This window comes from Nematostella vectensis, chromosome 6, assembly GCF_932526225.1.
Source record: "Nematostella vectensis chromosome 6, jaNemVect1.1, whole genome shotgun sequence".
In the NCBI taxonomy this organism is placed as follows: Eukaryota; Metazoa; Cnidaria; class Anthozoa; order Actiniaria; family Edwardsiidae; genus Nematostella; species Nematostella vectensis.
Genome location: NC_064039.1, coordinates 5,955,880 through 5,970,685, shown reverse-complemented (window position 1 = coordinate 5,970,685; position 14,806 = coordinate 5,955,880). Strand labels below are relative to the sequence as shown.

General features: G+C 41.5%; 3 protein-coding genes and 1 long non-coding RNA gene across 4 annotated transcripts; all 4 read left to right on the top strand.

The window, feature by feature from the left end:
• Positions 1 to 1,152: 1,152 nt before the first annotated feature.
• Positions 1,153 to 5,139, top strand: LOC116604441. The gene has a single exon (XM_032366795.2). The coding sequence runs from the start codon at positions 1,535 to 1,537 to the stop codon at positions 4,616 to 4,618; it is 3,084 nt and encodes a 1,027-aa protein (XP_032222686.2). The 5' UTR covers positions 1,153 to 1,534; the 3' UTR covers positions 4,619 to 5,139.
• A 671-nt stretch (positions 5,140 to 5,810) lies between these two features.
• LOC5521562 lies at positions 5,811 to 9,282 on the top strand. The gene is made up of 5 exons (XM_001641301.3): positions 5,811 to 6,232; positions 6,337 to 6,463; positions 6,981 to 7,226; positions 7,765 to 7,920; positions 8,626 to 9,282. Exons 1-5 carry the CDS (start codon positions 5,934 to 5,936, stop codon positions 8,848 to 8,850), a joined length of 1,053 nt encoding a protein of 350 aa, XP_001641351.3. The 5' UTR covers positions 5,811 to 5,933; the 3' UTR covers positions 8,851 to 9,282.
• A 171-nt stretch (positions 9,283 to 9,453) lies between these two features.
• LOC125568113 lies at positions 9,454 to 14,502 on the top strand. The gene is made up of 2 exons (XR_007312107.1): positions 9,454 to 9,620; positions 13,874 to 14,502. It is a non-coding gene; the product is annotated as an uncharacterized LOC125568113 (long non-coding RNA).
• Positions 10,511 to 12,766, top strand: LOC125568112. Its single transcript, XM_048729625.1, has 3 exons — positions 10,511 to 11,493; positions 11,626 to 11,724; positions 12,192 to 12,766. The coding sequence occupies exons 1-3, from the start codon at positions 11,266 to 11,268 to the stop codon at positions 12,354 to 12,356; spliced, it is 492 nt and encodes a 163-aa protein (XP_048585582.1). The 5' UTR covers positions 10,511 to 11,265; the 3' UTR covers positions 12,357 to 12,766.
• Positions 14,503 to 14,806: the final 304 nt, after the last annotated feature.

Below are 14,806 nucleotides of genomic sequence, written 5' to 3'. Positions count from 1 at the left end.
TCCCCCCCAGGGGGGAGGCTAACGGGGTGCCACCTAGCAGCCTTATTTTACCCCTTATGATAATGATGCCTTGTGATAGTAAACAATGTAGATTTCTTGGGTTTTAGTCGAGGATAGTGACGCCACTACCTCACGGGTAATAAATTTCAAAAAGAAAATTGTTAACTTTAAAAAAATTAATGAAAAATTTTGCCTAACTGAGCTTGTGTTGCTGCCCTTTTTGAGTCAGGAAGAGGGGTAAACCAGTATCGGGTCCAGACTGTAGAATACCGGACATTAAGATACAGGATCTCAAGAGAGCCGATTAAAGCGTGCGACTGATATAACGTACCTCGAAAAAGGTTTATGTTAAAGCGGTGGTCTTGCTGTTTTTAGCTGCCATCATGTGTGAAGGCATCAACGCAGGGGCGGGATCCCGGATTTTAAAATGGGGGGGGGGGGGGATAATGGCCGGATAGACGCCTTATAACTGATCAAGTGGTTCTTGGAAGGCCACTACATAGATCATACAATATACTTCATGCCGAATTGGATTGGTCGCGTCAGCAAATTCAAGCTATATTTTTTTACAAACAAAGTGACTTTTCAATTTATTTTTCAAAGGGGGGGGGGGGGGGTCGGATATATTAACCCAACCCACCCCTCCCCCTGTATCCGCCCCTGCAATGCACTGGTCGGGATGCCGCTTCACGCATTCAGCCAGGGGATTCGGACCATTAATCAGTACCGGCAGAGGGGCCAACGAACTCGTTGCCCATTTGTTGGCTCTGTTGGTTAAGGCTTATAGTGGCTTAGATTTAATTGAATTGTCAATCTAAGTGAATAATGTAAGCCGAATTATACATGGTACACGAAATCCTTTCTCTCCATTTGTGTACTTTGTTAAATACGGGTATAAAATCGAGAGGCATGTTTTTTTCGCAATTTTTTTTTGGCAAAATAGTATCATTCATAACCCCTCAAATGATTTCTTATGATACCTGTGATGTCTGTAAAATTTATAGTTACATAATGACTGTCGTATATCTTGTATTTGATGTTGTTAAGGTGACTACAATAAAACGCTGATATGAATATTGATCAGACATTTTTGGATACCATAGATGCGCGCATATCTTAGCAATCGCGCGCGTCTCCTAAAAATAAGATGCGCCTGAAGATACACTCAGCACCCAACCATCCGACACCCGATATCGCGGTAATCAACACGAGACGACCTGTGGGATTGTTGCATATCCGCAAAGGTCAAGTTGCGCGTTTTCGCTGTCGTTAGTCACGAAGGTAGAAGTGTATCAAATTGGATGATCTACAGCCGTTGCTTGGACGCACAGGACCAACCATCTGAGTGACTCTTGTGCCGAAGCTTTGTCCTTTCTCAAGTCCCAAGAGACTACACAAGGCGTCACAAAGAAAGGCATTACCACACCGATCCCACAAAGGACTAAGAACCAGTCGACCTCACGATCGCAATGTTCAAATCTCACTGTAATATGTGCGTCTTTTAATATATGTTTTACACAAGCGTGTGAATCTAATGGAACGCTACAGGGGCAGTAGTTATTGTAATGATGTCCCCATGGAGCAGGGATCTTTCAGAGAGTTGGCTCACTCTGGCAGACCGACTTCTGAGTATGTCTTAGACGAGAGAATTATTGAGAAACTTCACTTCCTAACGCAGAGGGTCGAGGAGCTTGAATACAAACTAGAAAACAGCTTGGCGATGCGAGGAGAAGATCTAAGCTTTTATTTCAGCATAGATGAAAGCTCTTCTATTCCTAAGATTGACGTCAAAGTGTTAACAGGACCAAAGAGCCTACGCTACAGCGAGAGGGAAGGAGTCTTAACTCCTAGACGTAGCACAAGTCGCCTGGAAGGATGGGACGAAGCTACCGTAGAGAGCAATTCGTCATTTGTTATCTTGCCATCGAGCGGAAAACACAAAGGTCCCACACTAAGTGGCCAACAAAAGACAAAACAAACCTTAACGCTGCAGTGCCAATCGAGCTCTAGGCCGCCTAGTAGTCTAAACTCGACGGAGTTACGAGAGGATCTGTACTTGAGGCCAGACTCGAGGATGCAGACTCCATCAGTGTTTTCTGAAGAGGATGAGAGTACAGCTCGCTCGTCAGTGCAAAGCCCCATCTACTCAACGGATACGGCATCAACATGCCACTCTTTATTTGCGTCAAGCAACGAGTGTTTGAGCTCAGATGAAAGTCTGAGGGACCACGAAAGCACAGTTTCAACACAGAGACATACCAGAGGGGGCAACTATGATACGCTAAATGGGATAAACGAATTACAGGATCGTGGCGAAAGAAATGTCGATCACAGCGTTACAAGAGACTCTGGTTTGCGTTATGGTTATACTATTGGTATGGCTAAGGTTAGCCCGAAAATCAGCAAGAACTATGAAGAAACAAATGGCCAAGACAGGAGCACACATAGAGGGTTAGTTATCAAAAACTTTTCTACTGAAGAGGATTTTAAACAAGGCGGAAATAGCACACTCTTACAACCATTAGAAAATGTGCTAACATCGTCAACACGTCCTGTTACACGCTCGCATTCATTAGACGCTATGCGACTAGTGAGAGAGGACCGCGATGAAAGTTATCAAGAGTTTGTGTCGACTGATACAAGAGTTCGATGCAGGGATGATTTTACTGAGTGTGAGAATCGAGGGGCTGTCTGTGATGACAGAATCATCAAATCTGACCTTTCTCTACACAACCATGATTACGGCGAACATCCCAATGTTGGCCCTTCCTCGCCTGATAAACATTCTGTTGATAATAAACACGATTCTTATTTACGAAGTGACAAGAATGAAATTACGAGTGGTCTCGAATATAAGACTGATATTGGTGATACGCTCATGGATGGAAGGCATTTCGAGAAAACACTCCAGGGACATTTTAACAAATTCATTGAATTTCAAGACGTACAAATCAACGAAAGATTAGAAATGCAAATGCAGCGAGATAATTTACAAAAAGCTCGGGGCGATTATACAGATGACAATGGATCACACAGAGTGCGACAGGCTGTAAACAAAGGCAACGTCAATACAGAGGATTACCGCGGATTACCAGTCAATCACAACGCTGTTAGATCAACAAATCAAGAAGACGGATTACCGCGAGGGACTGGGGTCGTGTCTACGCCAGCGCGCCGAGTGCGTGTGCGTGCAAGAGAAATCATGACTTCTAGCTCTAGCGAAAAAACAATACACAGGGTACCCGTTCGCGCTACTTATAGTGACCCGACGCATTTGCGCGTGGATCGACTACGTGTGCTTAGGCCGCCGGAGCGTCGGACGAACGTAGAGGAGAAATTACGAGGGCTTATCGATCCGTCGGATATAGGGAATGTCCACAGGGAGATCGCCTCGCGTCCACGTGTCTTGATGGCTGACTTGACGTCAGCGACGCCATTGTCGCCAACTGAAAGTGGTTTCGTGGAGGGATCAAGTGTTGATTCAGTGTTCGACTCCGAGAAAGCCGCACCAGAAAAACCTAGGCATCTTCCGTCATCTGAAAGCCCCTATTCTTCATTTACAAGCATTAGTTCTGGTGGTAACAAATTCTACTTAGCAGCAGAGAGAGAACCACGGGTAGTTAATCGCGAAAATCCTAATGCCTACCATATGGGAGAGACGCGTGATACTTCCAAAGTATTCTTTATCGGTTCCGAATTGTCAAGCCCCACACAGAGTGCCGATAGCGATAAAAATCTGCATTTACCTCCGTTACGAATAACATCGGAGAATCCTCGTCTTGACGAGTTTTTCTTCCCTGGCTCTCGGCAACAACTCGGGTCTCCGACCTCAAGTGTGACGACGAGTGATTTCAGCGACTCATTTCCCGAGTGTCAGTGCGAGTTCCAGTGTGAGTGTCAAACGGGAATTGCTACTGAGGAAGACTTCCGGGAGGAACTTAAACTCATTTCGAGCTATGTCCTCAAGGAGCGAGCCCGCACTGCTTCAAAACCCGGCGGTAAACCCACCAGAAGGTACTATTTAGATGAGGAGCAGGGAGAGATGGATATATTTGGTACTAGTTTGCAGCGCCGAGAGCACCATATAGTACCAATGTTAGTCAAAGTCATTCTTAGACTTAGAAAGCGATTTTTCGGCGGGATTGAGGGTCCTGAGATCTTCAAGTCATCGACGTCGTGCGACGAGAACAACAACTGTTGCAAACAAGAAAGAGAGGGACCAAAACGAAAGATCTCTTTCTCGCCCTCGGCAATGCTTCTGAGTGCAGTAGGCGAGTGTAGCGCATCCGAACTCAGAGAGGTGATCGAGAGAGACAAGCTGGACGTGAATCAATTAAGCCCAAGCGGTAAATCCCTTCTTCATAAGGCGGCCGCCGCGGGTGACTTAGAAAGCATCCACACTCTCATCCAGTACGGCGGGAATGTCAACTTGACCGATCAGGACGGGTTCGCGCCTATTCACTCCGCGTTACGCAGGGCGCATTACAAGTGCGCGATCTTTCTGATGGAGTGTGGTACCGATATAGGGGCGTACACTAAAGCCCGCGTGCATGAGATGATGGCTATGAAGGATATATCGGAGAGCTGTCTTAGTAACTTGCTCAACACCACGTTATAAAACCTAAATAGCCTTATTTCTCATTTTCAATCAATCTTTAGTGTATTTACCGCTGTTTGCATTACGGCACGGACACTCCAGAGGAGTTCAGACTGCAAAAGCTCTTTCGTCAATAAAATATACTGACTCTGCAGCCAGCTATTTTTCAAACAAGGACCTTGATAAGTCCCTCGTCTCAAAAACATCATCGAAGAACATCCGCTATTTCCTCGATTGCTAAGCTATGTTAGCTGAATAACCAATTCTCTATTGAGTAAAGAATGATCCTTGCAAATATACGTTAAGTTTTGCTCCTTTTGGAACACTCATGCGTCTAAGACGTTAACTCTTTTGATTGACGGCAGAGTGTTCGCATTTTGAGAATCTTTGTGGCGTAATGCAAACGGTGGTGAGCTTCCCTCAGAATATTCACACAAAACTTGATGCACTACTGTAAGAAAAAAATCATCGATCAAACAGTGTGTTGTAAAGAAATGCATATGAATATTATTATTATTATTATTAAAGATACATTTGAAATAGTCGAAGTAAATTGATGCATCCTCGGATTGCTAAAATACCCTGCCAAAGGAAGCTAGAAAGATTACAAAATCTCAGTCTCGCTCTATTAAAACTACCGATAATTGATGCTCTTTGTAAAAAAAATCTGACCCACTTGTAATAAAAAAATATATTACGCAATTTGCAATAAAAAAGCTAACGCAAGCCGACGCGCTTTGTGATAATTGAAATTTCCGTATTAGCACAGCTTGAATGTGAAAAGTTCTTTTTCCTATTACTATCGTTTGATAACCGATATTCTTTTTTTCTGCGTCAAATTTTATTATGAAAAAGTAATGCTCTCTGGAAAAAAGTAAGCTTTTCTATCACAAAGTGCGCCAAAATCTATTACAAAGAGCGTTAAAATCCTACAAAATATGAAAAGCAAAGGGCTTTTGCCTTTTACAAAAATAATGTATATGATTTCGTAAACAGGTGCATCAGAGACTAGTCTCCTGCGCAGCCGTCCTTAGTGTCAGTCTCGAATCCCTCCATTCGAGACTGACACTAAGGACGGCTGCGCAGGAGACTAATCAGAGCCTAGACTTATCTATTCTCACACTAGTTTCGAGCCTAAAAGGTCTAAAAAAATTTCCCCACGGGAGACTGGTACTGGCCCTCTCTCTCCTTAGTTCCTCTCTTATACGTGATGGAACGCCTGACGATATTCTACCAGTACATTGTGTTATTTGTGAACTCCTCTGAAACTTGTTCTTGTGGGGAGATATTCAACAACGCCTCAATGTTTTGCAAAAAAAGAGATTGCGCTTAAGAAATGGAAGTTTTAAGAAGCATGTTCAATGAAGATGATGTTGGTTCTGTGATTCCGACATCAAGAACGGACAAAAATCGAGATGAGAGAAAGGATTTTAAGGATAATGGCAAAAGGCAAAGCGGAGTTAGAATTTGTCTGGCTCTTGGGCTATATGTGGTTTTGCATATATGCCACCGATATACACGGGTTCTTTATCTAAAGAGAAGTGAGATCAATTTGTTTTACATTTGGATTAACTCTGGACTTGTGATGATTCTAATCGGTTTCTACAACCGGTACAGATACCAACGTCGTCTAAGGTGAACAAGCATAACAAACCAACAGCGAGTTTGCTATTTTGTTGATGAACGATTCAAGAATGGTCGGCATCGTAAAATCTAACCAATTTATGTTTTCATTTCAGCTTCTTGCTTCACACTAGACCCCTGAAGACCCATCCAGAGATAAGCCTTTATGCACTTTTTGTTGCTGTCGATGGAACTCATTCAAATGGGTTCTATAACACATCAGGTGGCAAGGAAGTCCACCAGGTTTGTGGGACTCGATTACAATAGGTGACTTTAACTACAAGGTCACATGACCTTGCGGAGTGACAAATTCAAGCCAAAATAAACACAAAAAAGAATATGGCCATCACACCAAAGAGCCAATAAAATACAATCTTAAAAGCCCTTTCTAATAACATAGAAAATTTCTGGCTGATTCATAAGCACTGAATGAGTAGCCAGGGGCGGATCTAGCTTTTTGCTAAAGGGAGGGGGGGCAGGTTTAGCTCAGTGACAAAGGGGGGAGGGGGTAATGTTTCTGTTACATATGGCTTTCTGGCAGCCCAAAGTGGGGGTTTAAAACCCCTAAACCCTCCCCCAGGACAAGCAGGCACAAGCTTTACGTTTAGAGAGTCATGTGATTTTTAGTTCAAGTCACCAATTGAACTTTTTTTCAAGTACTGTAACTTTTTTTCCTTTTACAAAAAAAGTCAACCCTTTAGGATATGAGAGTTTCAGTGGAGGTTTACTAGAAGTTAACTGCCTTCCATTCTGCCAACAGCTTGGCATGGCTATCAGCCCATTATGTGTCATCATGGCCGCACTGTGGTTCCGGCCTGATGGTGGTCACACATCAAAGATCAGAGGAGCTATAGCAATGTGTTCCATTCTGATGCTGATATTATTCAGTGCTGAGTATGATGTGTATATCCCATATCATGTAACAGTCATGACCGCCATATGGGCCATACTGCATGGCAGCCTTCTTGCTGGGTTTGCCCTCATGGCAAAATATTACTTACATGAGGTATGTGTGCTGAGTATGATGTGTATATCCCATATCATGTAACAGTCATGACCGCCATATGGGCCATACTGCATGGTAGCCTTCTTGCTGGGTTTGCCCTCATGGCAAAATATTACTTACATGAGGTATGTGTGCTGAGTATGATGTGTATATCCCATATCATGTAACAGTCATGAACGCCATATGGGCCATACTGCATGGTAGCTTACTTGCTGGGTTTGCCCTCATGGCAAAGTATTACATGAAGTATGTAAGTAATGTTCAATGGAAGCGGTTTTATGTGAAGTGCATACAGTATTTGAGTTAGTAATCCAATTCTTAAATAGTTATAGTAAAACTCTATTATTTGACCTTAGAAATACTGTAATATTGTAGAAATATTGTATTTCTCCACCTTCTGTCTATTACGCGAGTCCATCATTAGTATTCCCCTTATTAATATTTACCACTTTTAAAAAGAACACCCAAATAAATAGATCTTCTCTTTTTTACAAGCAAGGATAATTCAATGTTTTTTTGTTTGTTTGTTTGTTTACAGATGTCTTTATCCCAGATTATCCACTCTATGAATCTTTCGTGTGTTGTGCTGTTGCCGGTAGTGATGGTACTCACTGGAGAACTCAGCCTTCTACTAACAGGCACATTGCCAGGACAAAGAAATACCATAGTGCCTGTCTATGGCATTATCGTCATGGTGAGCTCAGGGGCGTGGCTATTGGGAATCCTGTGTTGCGTGTGCCCCATCTCTCGGATGAGAAAAATAATTTTTAATCATAAAAGACAGTGATACCTCTATTCAGAAGCCATCATACTATGTAGAGCTCTCTAAGAATTAATATTGTGGCATCCAAAATGACACTTACATGGGGCGCTTGTATACTATTTTTATTTTATTTATTTATTTTTTATTTCATTTTTTATTTATTTATTTTTTTTTAGTTAATAAATTAATTAATGTATTTATTTATTTATTTATTTATACAATTAATTTATATCCTCAGTGATGGTAACCCCTTTTTGGATTAACAATGTAGATGTAGATGTAGATACTAAATAGTGCTCTTCACATTACTTAGAGAGCTAATCAGTTGATCTTATGTGCAAAAGCCATAATATCCATTTAGGTTTTTAAAACGAATTTTGATCTGTCAGATAAATACAGCAATGTGCGGGGTTTTTTTCATTCAATGAAAAGTGGGTGAGAATTTAAAAAAAATAGTGATTACTTGAAATTTGCAACAGTATAATTTAAGCCAAATCTGTATATAATCATTATCCTAAGAAATCCAAGCATTTCTCTTTTTTTCTTGATTTTGTCACAATTTGTCAAATTTTCTCACACTTTATTAGAATAACCATGCAAAATGCCACTTTAATTGCCATATTTTTATTTTCCAAGGCAATTCTTCAACTTCTGAATCAGATTGCCAGCCTTCACTTGGTGAATGTGACATCTCCGCTGCATTACCTTGCCTCGAGAGGCTTAGCTTGGGTCCCTGTCACACTTATCATCACGTTCGGCTTCAGGATAGAGATGCTGATATCAACTTTCAAAGGCTTCTTTATAGCCGTAGGGGTATTCTTAATGTCACTGGTAGAAGAATTGAGGAAGCCAAAGTTGTGAGTCATAAATGAAAAAAGTATGAATCCTAGTGTATGTTATTGCTGCTGGTTAAACACTCAATTATATATCTTTTCTAATTTTTTTAAAAGATTGATAATACTTGTATCAATAATGCAAGCTGTAAGAGGCACTTTCCGCCCATTGTACCTTTTTGCTAAATTTCCTTTGATTTCCTTTTTTTTTGCGCAAAAAAAATCATCCTTGCAATTTGTCATCTTTTTATTTCAAAAAGCTATTTTTTTGTTATTCTCTTCATGTTAGCAATAAGAACGCATTTCATTTTTGGGAAGTGTTCCTATGATATAATTCGTACATAAACATTTTTTTGTAAATAAAAATAATAATGGAGAAAAGTCATGATTAGAGTACTAGAAACGTTGTCTAAATGAGCTGTAATCGTGTCGTTAAATCAATAAATGGCCCGTAGTTAGACAATGTCAGCTGGCGTACTATAGTTGTAGGAAGACAACGTGTCAAATGTGTTCCGATCAAAAGTTTCTATTACTAGGGCCTATATTATCTTGACGTTTGAACGTGGTTTATAACCTCGTTCCCGGTCATTTAGTAATTTCGCGGCCTTGGCCGGTCGTCGATCACTTACATAGTTAGCGTTCACAAAGCTCACTAAATGAGCCGCAAAGTTAGAAATATGAATTTGTGACCGGAGCATGTTCATACTAAACTCTTCAATTTAAGCTCATATTCACATATTTTTTGGTTCAGTGAACTATACGTCATATCGAAGATGGCAAACTGGCAAAACTCCAAATGTACGTACCAATTTATGTACTGCGTGTTATCTCAGTTTACAGCGTCATTAATCGGGCAGTTTTGACTTTGATAAGGTTGCTAGATTTCCCGTTCCCTGCTAGCAGAGGCCTCTTTTCTCTGTATTTCGCTGGGCTGGAGTTCGCGAGGAAAAGATACCTCTGCCATGGGTCGAAACTGTTTCTGTTGCGCATGCGTGAGCGTTAATAAGCGACCGACGTGCCAAAACCCGTACCATCGCGCGAAAGCTGTCAATATGCTTTGCATGGGTTTAGTCGGAAATCATGAATCAAACTCCGGTTAGTTCTCCTCTTCGAAAAAAGAAAACAACTGTTCAATTTCAATCACCTAAAACGTCACTAAAAAGATTGAACAACAAACGCAGCAAAGACGAGTTTTGTCTTGTTTGTGGGATTAATTTCAAGACATCTGGGCAGGCGAGTTTCTTCAATGTAAATATCGCACAGTTGGATTCGAAGAAAATGTTACAAAACTTTTTGGTAAACTTAGATCAGCTATTCCCAGAAGAATATGCAAAACCTGTAAACGGAAGATTGACTCGTTAGTCAAAAGAGAGAAAATTCTGAATGAAGATAAGGCATTGAATGGCTTCTTTTATAATTCGTCGCGTGATATTTCTACGGAGGACGCCGTTTCGAATGCGGGCTTATTATCCCGCAGCGGATATACATTTTATGCATGCGCTAGTCATTGTGGGCTCAAATAGTGGCCAGTAATTAATGAACGGAGCATGCGCTCTGGATCTCGTCCACGATCGTGGACGGCGGTTTGATCAAACGAACTTGCGACCCATGGCAGAGGTATCTTTTCCTCGCGAAAGCCAGCCCAGCGAAATACAGAGAAAAGAGGCCTCTGCTAGCAGGGAAGATTTCCCGGATCTACTGCACGCACTATCTTCAGAACATGAACATGACAGTGGTATCGATCCCTCTGCTTCTGGCGACTTTGTTTCATAATGAGAGTGCAGATAAGGGGGGTTCTACACAAGTTTATGCTTAAAAAAGTCATGTGGCTCCGCTTTTAGGCAGTGCCTAAATCTATATATTATATGTAGGGTAAAGCGGCGGTACTAAGCCGTTTTTTTTACTAGCGCGAAGGGCACAGAATAGGCTGGCGCGCGAAGAAAAAAGCCGGGGACATAAGAATAATAGTCACGTCCACGAGCCGCGGGTTTTTGAAAACACGTATCCAGCGTTTTTAGGACGTTTTTTTAAGTAATGGTTCGTGTAAGAACTACGGTACCCTGCGGCAACGCATGCGCAGAAGTAGCTATAAAACTTCAGTAAAATCCTGCCCTCTGATTGGCTAAAATACATCTTCGGGTGTTTTCCGTATCTTATCCATTGATTGACAAACATTTAAATTAAGAATAAAACAAAGGTTGCATTGTTACAACTTATCCCCGAGTTTTGTCCGAATCGTATGTTCGGAAGTTAGATTTCCGACATAGCGCTCACGTCGCCATTTTGAATTCTACATGCTTCCTCCTCGATATATTAAGACAAGTCTCTCGCTATTCATGATCTCTTCGAAAATAGTTTGAAAATCTGTTGTATATACTTTAAAGAAACGCTTCTGAGTTCTGTTTGCTTGCAAACTTTGTCCGAGAAGTTAGAAAAGCTTGTCATGGTGTTCAAAAGGCAGGCATGTTGCTGCCTAAACCACGAGGCTTGGTGTGGCAGTAAGCCTTCAGATGTGGAACAGAGGTCCCTGAGAAAGGCGAACAGAGTAGAGAAAGTTTTCTTGGATCTAGATGACAAAGGCAAAAAGGGCTGGTCTAGAAGCATTTGTATGTACTGTCGACAGCGAGTCGATTTGGAGCTTGGAAACCAACGCATGAAAACTTCACACGAGGTAAGAAAAATGATCTTTCTCAAAGTCAATGTTCTGTCGCTTGCCGTATAGATTCTGCTGTTTCTGTACTGTCTTGACCAGTCTTGATCCTCCTTTTCAATTTGTTATTTATATCGAAAATCAAAATTGCAGAGCTGTAGAGATGAAACTGCCTCAAGTTCCAGCGTGTTTTTCCAACCGGAAACCTCTGAGACCAGCGCCGCCGCTGAAGCCGCGTTAGAACCATTCCAGGTAAAATTTTCATAGGTCAATAAGTACTTGAGAGACAAATAATTGGTTCAGAAGGGAACGAAATATTTTACTCGTTCTATTTTACTAAAAGAGTTTTATTACGGGAAGTTGTCATTTGAGTTTACGATGTGAATATGTAAATATAAGTTATGTGAGCCTGATTTATAAGCTGGGTGAAATGTAAATACCAACAAGCCCGAATGTATTCCTTGAATGTAGCGAAACATCCTGGGGTTTGACACCCTGAAATTGAGGTACAGCAAACTCCCGTCTAAGTGAAAGAATTGTAAGCAACAATGTCTTTCTTCATTTTCATTAGCTGACAGCCCTTGTAACACTGTTTTTAGTTCCTGACGTGTCTGCTTCTGAGGAAGTTGACTGTAGTTGCCTTGTATTTTTTATAAGTTCTGATATTCAAAAAATGAAGTTGAGAAGGAATCTTAAGTTTGTGTGTACTTTTTTTACAGGACATTGAGGAAACCTCTGCACTAGGGCAAATTTTGCCGTCATCAGTTGATGCTGTACGACTCATGAAAGCATCAACTAAACTAAGGGACATAGAACTAAAGGACATAAAACGATGCATTGAAGTAGAAGATACGGCGTTTGGTGAAGCGAAGATATTTTTTTAGAAAATTGTAAAATATAAATATCAGCAATAACCCGCAATTGTCAGTAAGAGCAGTGGAATGCTTATGCGGATGCAAAAAGCTAAAAGAAATAGTGAATATAAATGCAGCCCGTCTGGAGCCAGAAGAATTACAATTTCTTCGCAGAAATTTTCCGTGAGTCCTCATGGCCTACTATGTATCGAAGACGGAGACCCCGATTATAAGCTGGACACTCTCGAATTCATCAATGAGCTTATGGAACAAACCTTGCTTGCGGCTTGTTTTAAGAAAATATTGTGCGTTCTGTCTGTGTCGATAAAATAATAACTAGAGGACTGCTACTACTGTGAATTCCAGTAAACTTTATTGCTGTGGCTTGTATGCGATAATAGTTGTATTGAGGATCGAATAAAGCAAAATTGGTAACTTTATTTAAATGCGTGAATCGTTTTAGTTGTCAATCTTAACATGAAAATCGTTGTCAAAAATCTTCGAAAGAAAAAGTGACTTTCTTTGGAAAGCTAAATTCTACCACACTAACAGGCTTTTGGAAATGTGAGACCGTATTTTCACACGTTTAGCCAGCGGAATGTTTGCTTTGGCAAGAGACAAAGCGCAAAATTGTAATAAGTGAAGTATAAAAAGTTATTAGCAGATATCCGAAAGGGATTTCTCCATGCTCCGAACATACGATTTTAACAAAAATGCAAAGGTTGAAAGCTTTCTTACTTCGAACCTAAGCCCCCTAATAAATATGAGTGCAAGAGCACTTATTTCAGAGAAATGTGACTCCAAAGTTCAAATTTGGCGGGCAGAGCGTCTTGAACCAATAAGCATAGCAATATTAATTAGATTAGTTAAAAAGATAACGAACCCCTATTGCCGCAGGACCTATCGATTCACCGTAGTTCTTACACGGAGCATTACTTAAATATAGTGAAAAAAATTGTTTTCAAAAACTTCCAGATACGCTGGTGAAAGGGGTCTAAAGCGCGTGTGAAAACCACAGTAAGTGGGAAGGGAAGAAGAGAAAGGAAAATGGTCCGTCTTTCGTCCATTGTTGCATCTGCGCAATCGTTTTCACACCCACGAAAACATTTTATATCTATACTATCACTAGTGAAAACTCAGAAAGGTAAATACAAAGAGTCAAATACAAAAATTGGAGAAAGATAGACAATAAGCACGCGAGAAGCGCAATTTTAATTGACAAGCTCTGATGTGCAATTATTTGCCTCGCTCTGATGTGCATTATTTGCCTCGCTCTGATGTGCATTATTTGCCTCGCTCTGATGTGCAATTATTTGCCTCGCTCTGATGTGCATTATTTGCCTCGCTCTGATGTGCATTATTTGCCTCGCTCTGATGTGCAATTATTTGCCTCCCTCTGATGTGCAATTATTTGCCTCGCTGATTGGCTAGTGAAGTTTATGTCAATCAAAAAGTTTCATTGATTTTAACTTATTTCACAAAATTGTCAAGGTGCCCACGGTATCATGCGTTGCACTGTCAGCGGTCAATACGTTTATATTTCTCAGGTCTGTCCATGTTGTCCGGTAGCACGACCGATGGCTACTACCAGCTGGTGGACGACCATGGAAGCACCTGCACGGTCTATTGCGACTTCAACTCTGAACCGAGAGTGGCCTGGACCCTGATAATATTTTTCCGCCTTGCCAACAATGCATCGCCCCAATTCAAGAACACCCCGCTGTCTCGTGATGTACCGCGGTGAACGAGAACTCTCCCAACTGTCATGCTCACAGGTTGGGTTTCAAAACGCTGATTATGTTGCAGCCACTGGCATCCCAGAAAATCCTTTTCCAGTTATTGTTAGGGACGGACGATTTGATATTCAACGGGGGGAGGGGGTGGCTGATTTCACCAAAAAAATGGAGCAAGGCTCTGGCCCTTAAAAAACCTCGCAAGCAAAGAGTGGAAGAAAAAATCGCCACATCTTTCTGGAAAAAAAGAGAACATTAAAAATGTTCAGGGATAAAAACAAGCAAAAAAATTGCCACTACCCCGTCAAATATCAAATGGGCCGTCCCTAACTATTTTACTTGCGCAGTCAACCTCCCCGTGTCTACCAAGTGCCAGGCCCCTGCTTTCTATTAGCTGATTTCTCTAGCTATTCCATACGTAATTCAACTTCTCATCTGTTCCACAACCTCTTCCATCATAACTGTCAAGCCATACACGCACTACTTTCTCCCACTGTGCTTTTTATTACACAAAGGCTTACGCTGATACGGATGAACACATTGCGGGCCCTGTCCTCGCATTGGCGCGTCACGTGCAGCTGTCTCGAATATGGAGTCGACTGCAAGGATTACTTGAAAACGAGGCTGGTTGCAGTAGCGCATCTAGGGGGGGGGGTTTAGGGGGTTTAACCCCCACCCCCCCCCCCCCCGTCTTTGGGCTGCCAGAAAGCCATATTACACAAAATAATAACCCCCTCCCCCCTTTGT

What these genes read in the sequence shown, in the direction of transcription:
- LOC116604441 (XM_032366795.2), top strand. Translation starts at nt 1,535, where the DNA reads ATGGAACGCTACAGGGGCAGTAGTTATTGTAATGATGTCCCCATGGAG.
- LOC5521562 (XM_001641301.3), top strand. Translation starts at nt 5,934, where the DNA reads ATGGAAGTTTTAAGAAGCATGTTCAATGAAGATGATGTTGGTTCTGTG. An exon ending in CAAAATATTACTTACATGAG is followed by an intron (nt 7,227 to 7,764) that starts GTATGTGTGCTG and finishes GTTTGTTTACAG; the next exon opens with ATGTCTTTATCCCAGATTAT. An exon ending in TCTATGGCATTATCGTCATG is followed by an intron (nt 7,921 to 8,625) that starts GTGAGCTCAGGG and finishes TTATTTTCCAAG; the next exon opens with GCAATTCTTCAACTTCTGAA.
- LOC125568112 (XM_048729625.1), top strand. Translation starts at nt 11,266, where the DNA reads ATGGTGTTCAAAAGGCAGGCATGTTGCTGCCTAAACCACGAGGCTTGG. An exon ending in GCATGAAAACTTCACACGAG is followed by an intron (nt 11,494 to 11,625) that starts GTAAGAAAAATG and finishes TCAAAATTGCAG; the next exon opens with AGCTGTAGAGATGAAACTGC. An exon ending in CCGCGTTAGAACCATTCCAG is followed by an intron (nt 11,725 to 12,191) that starts GTAAAATTTTCA and finishes CTTTTTTTACAG; the next exon opens with GACATTGAGGAAACCTCTGC.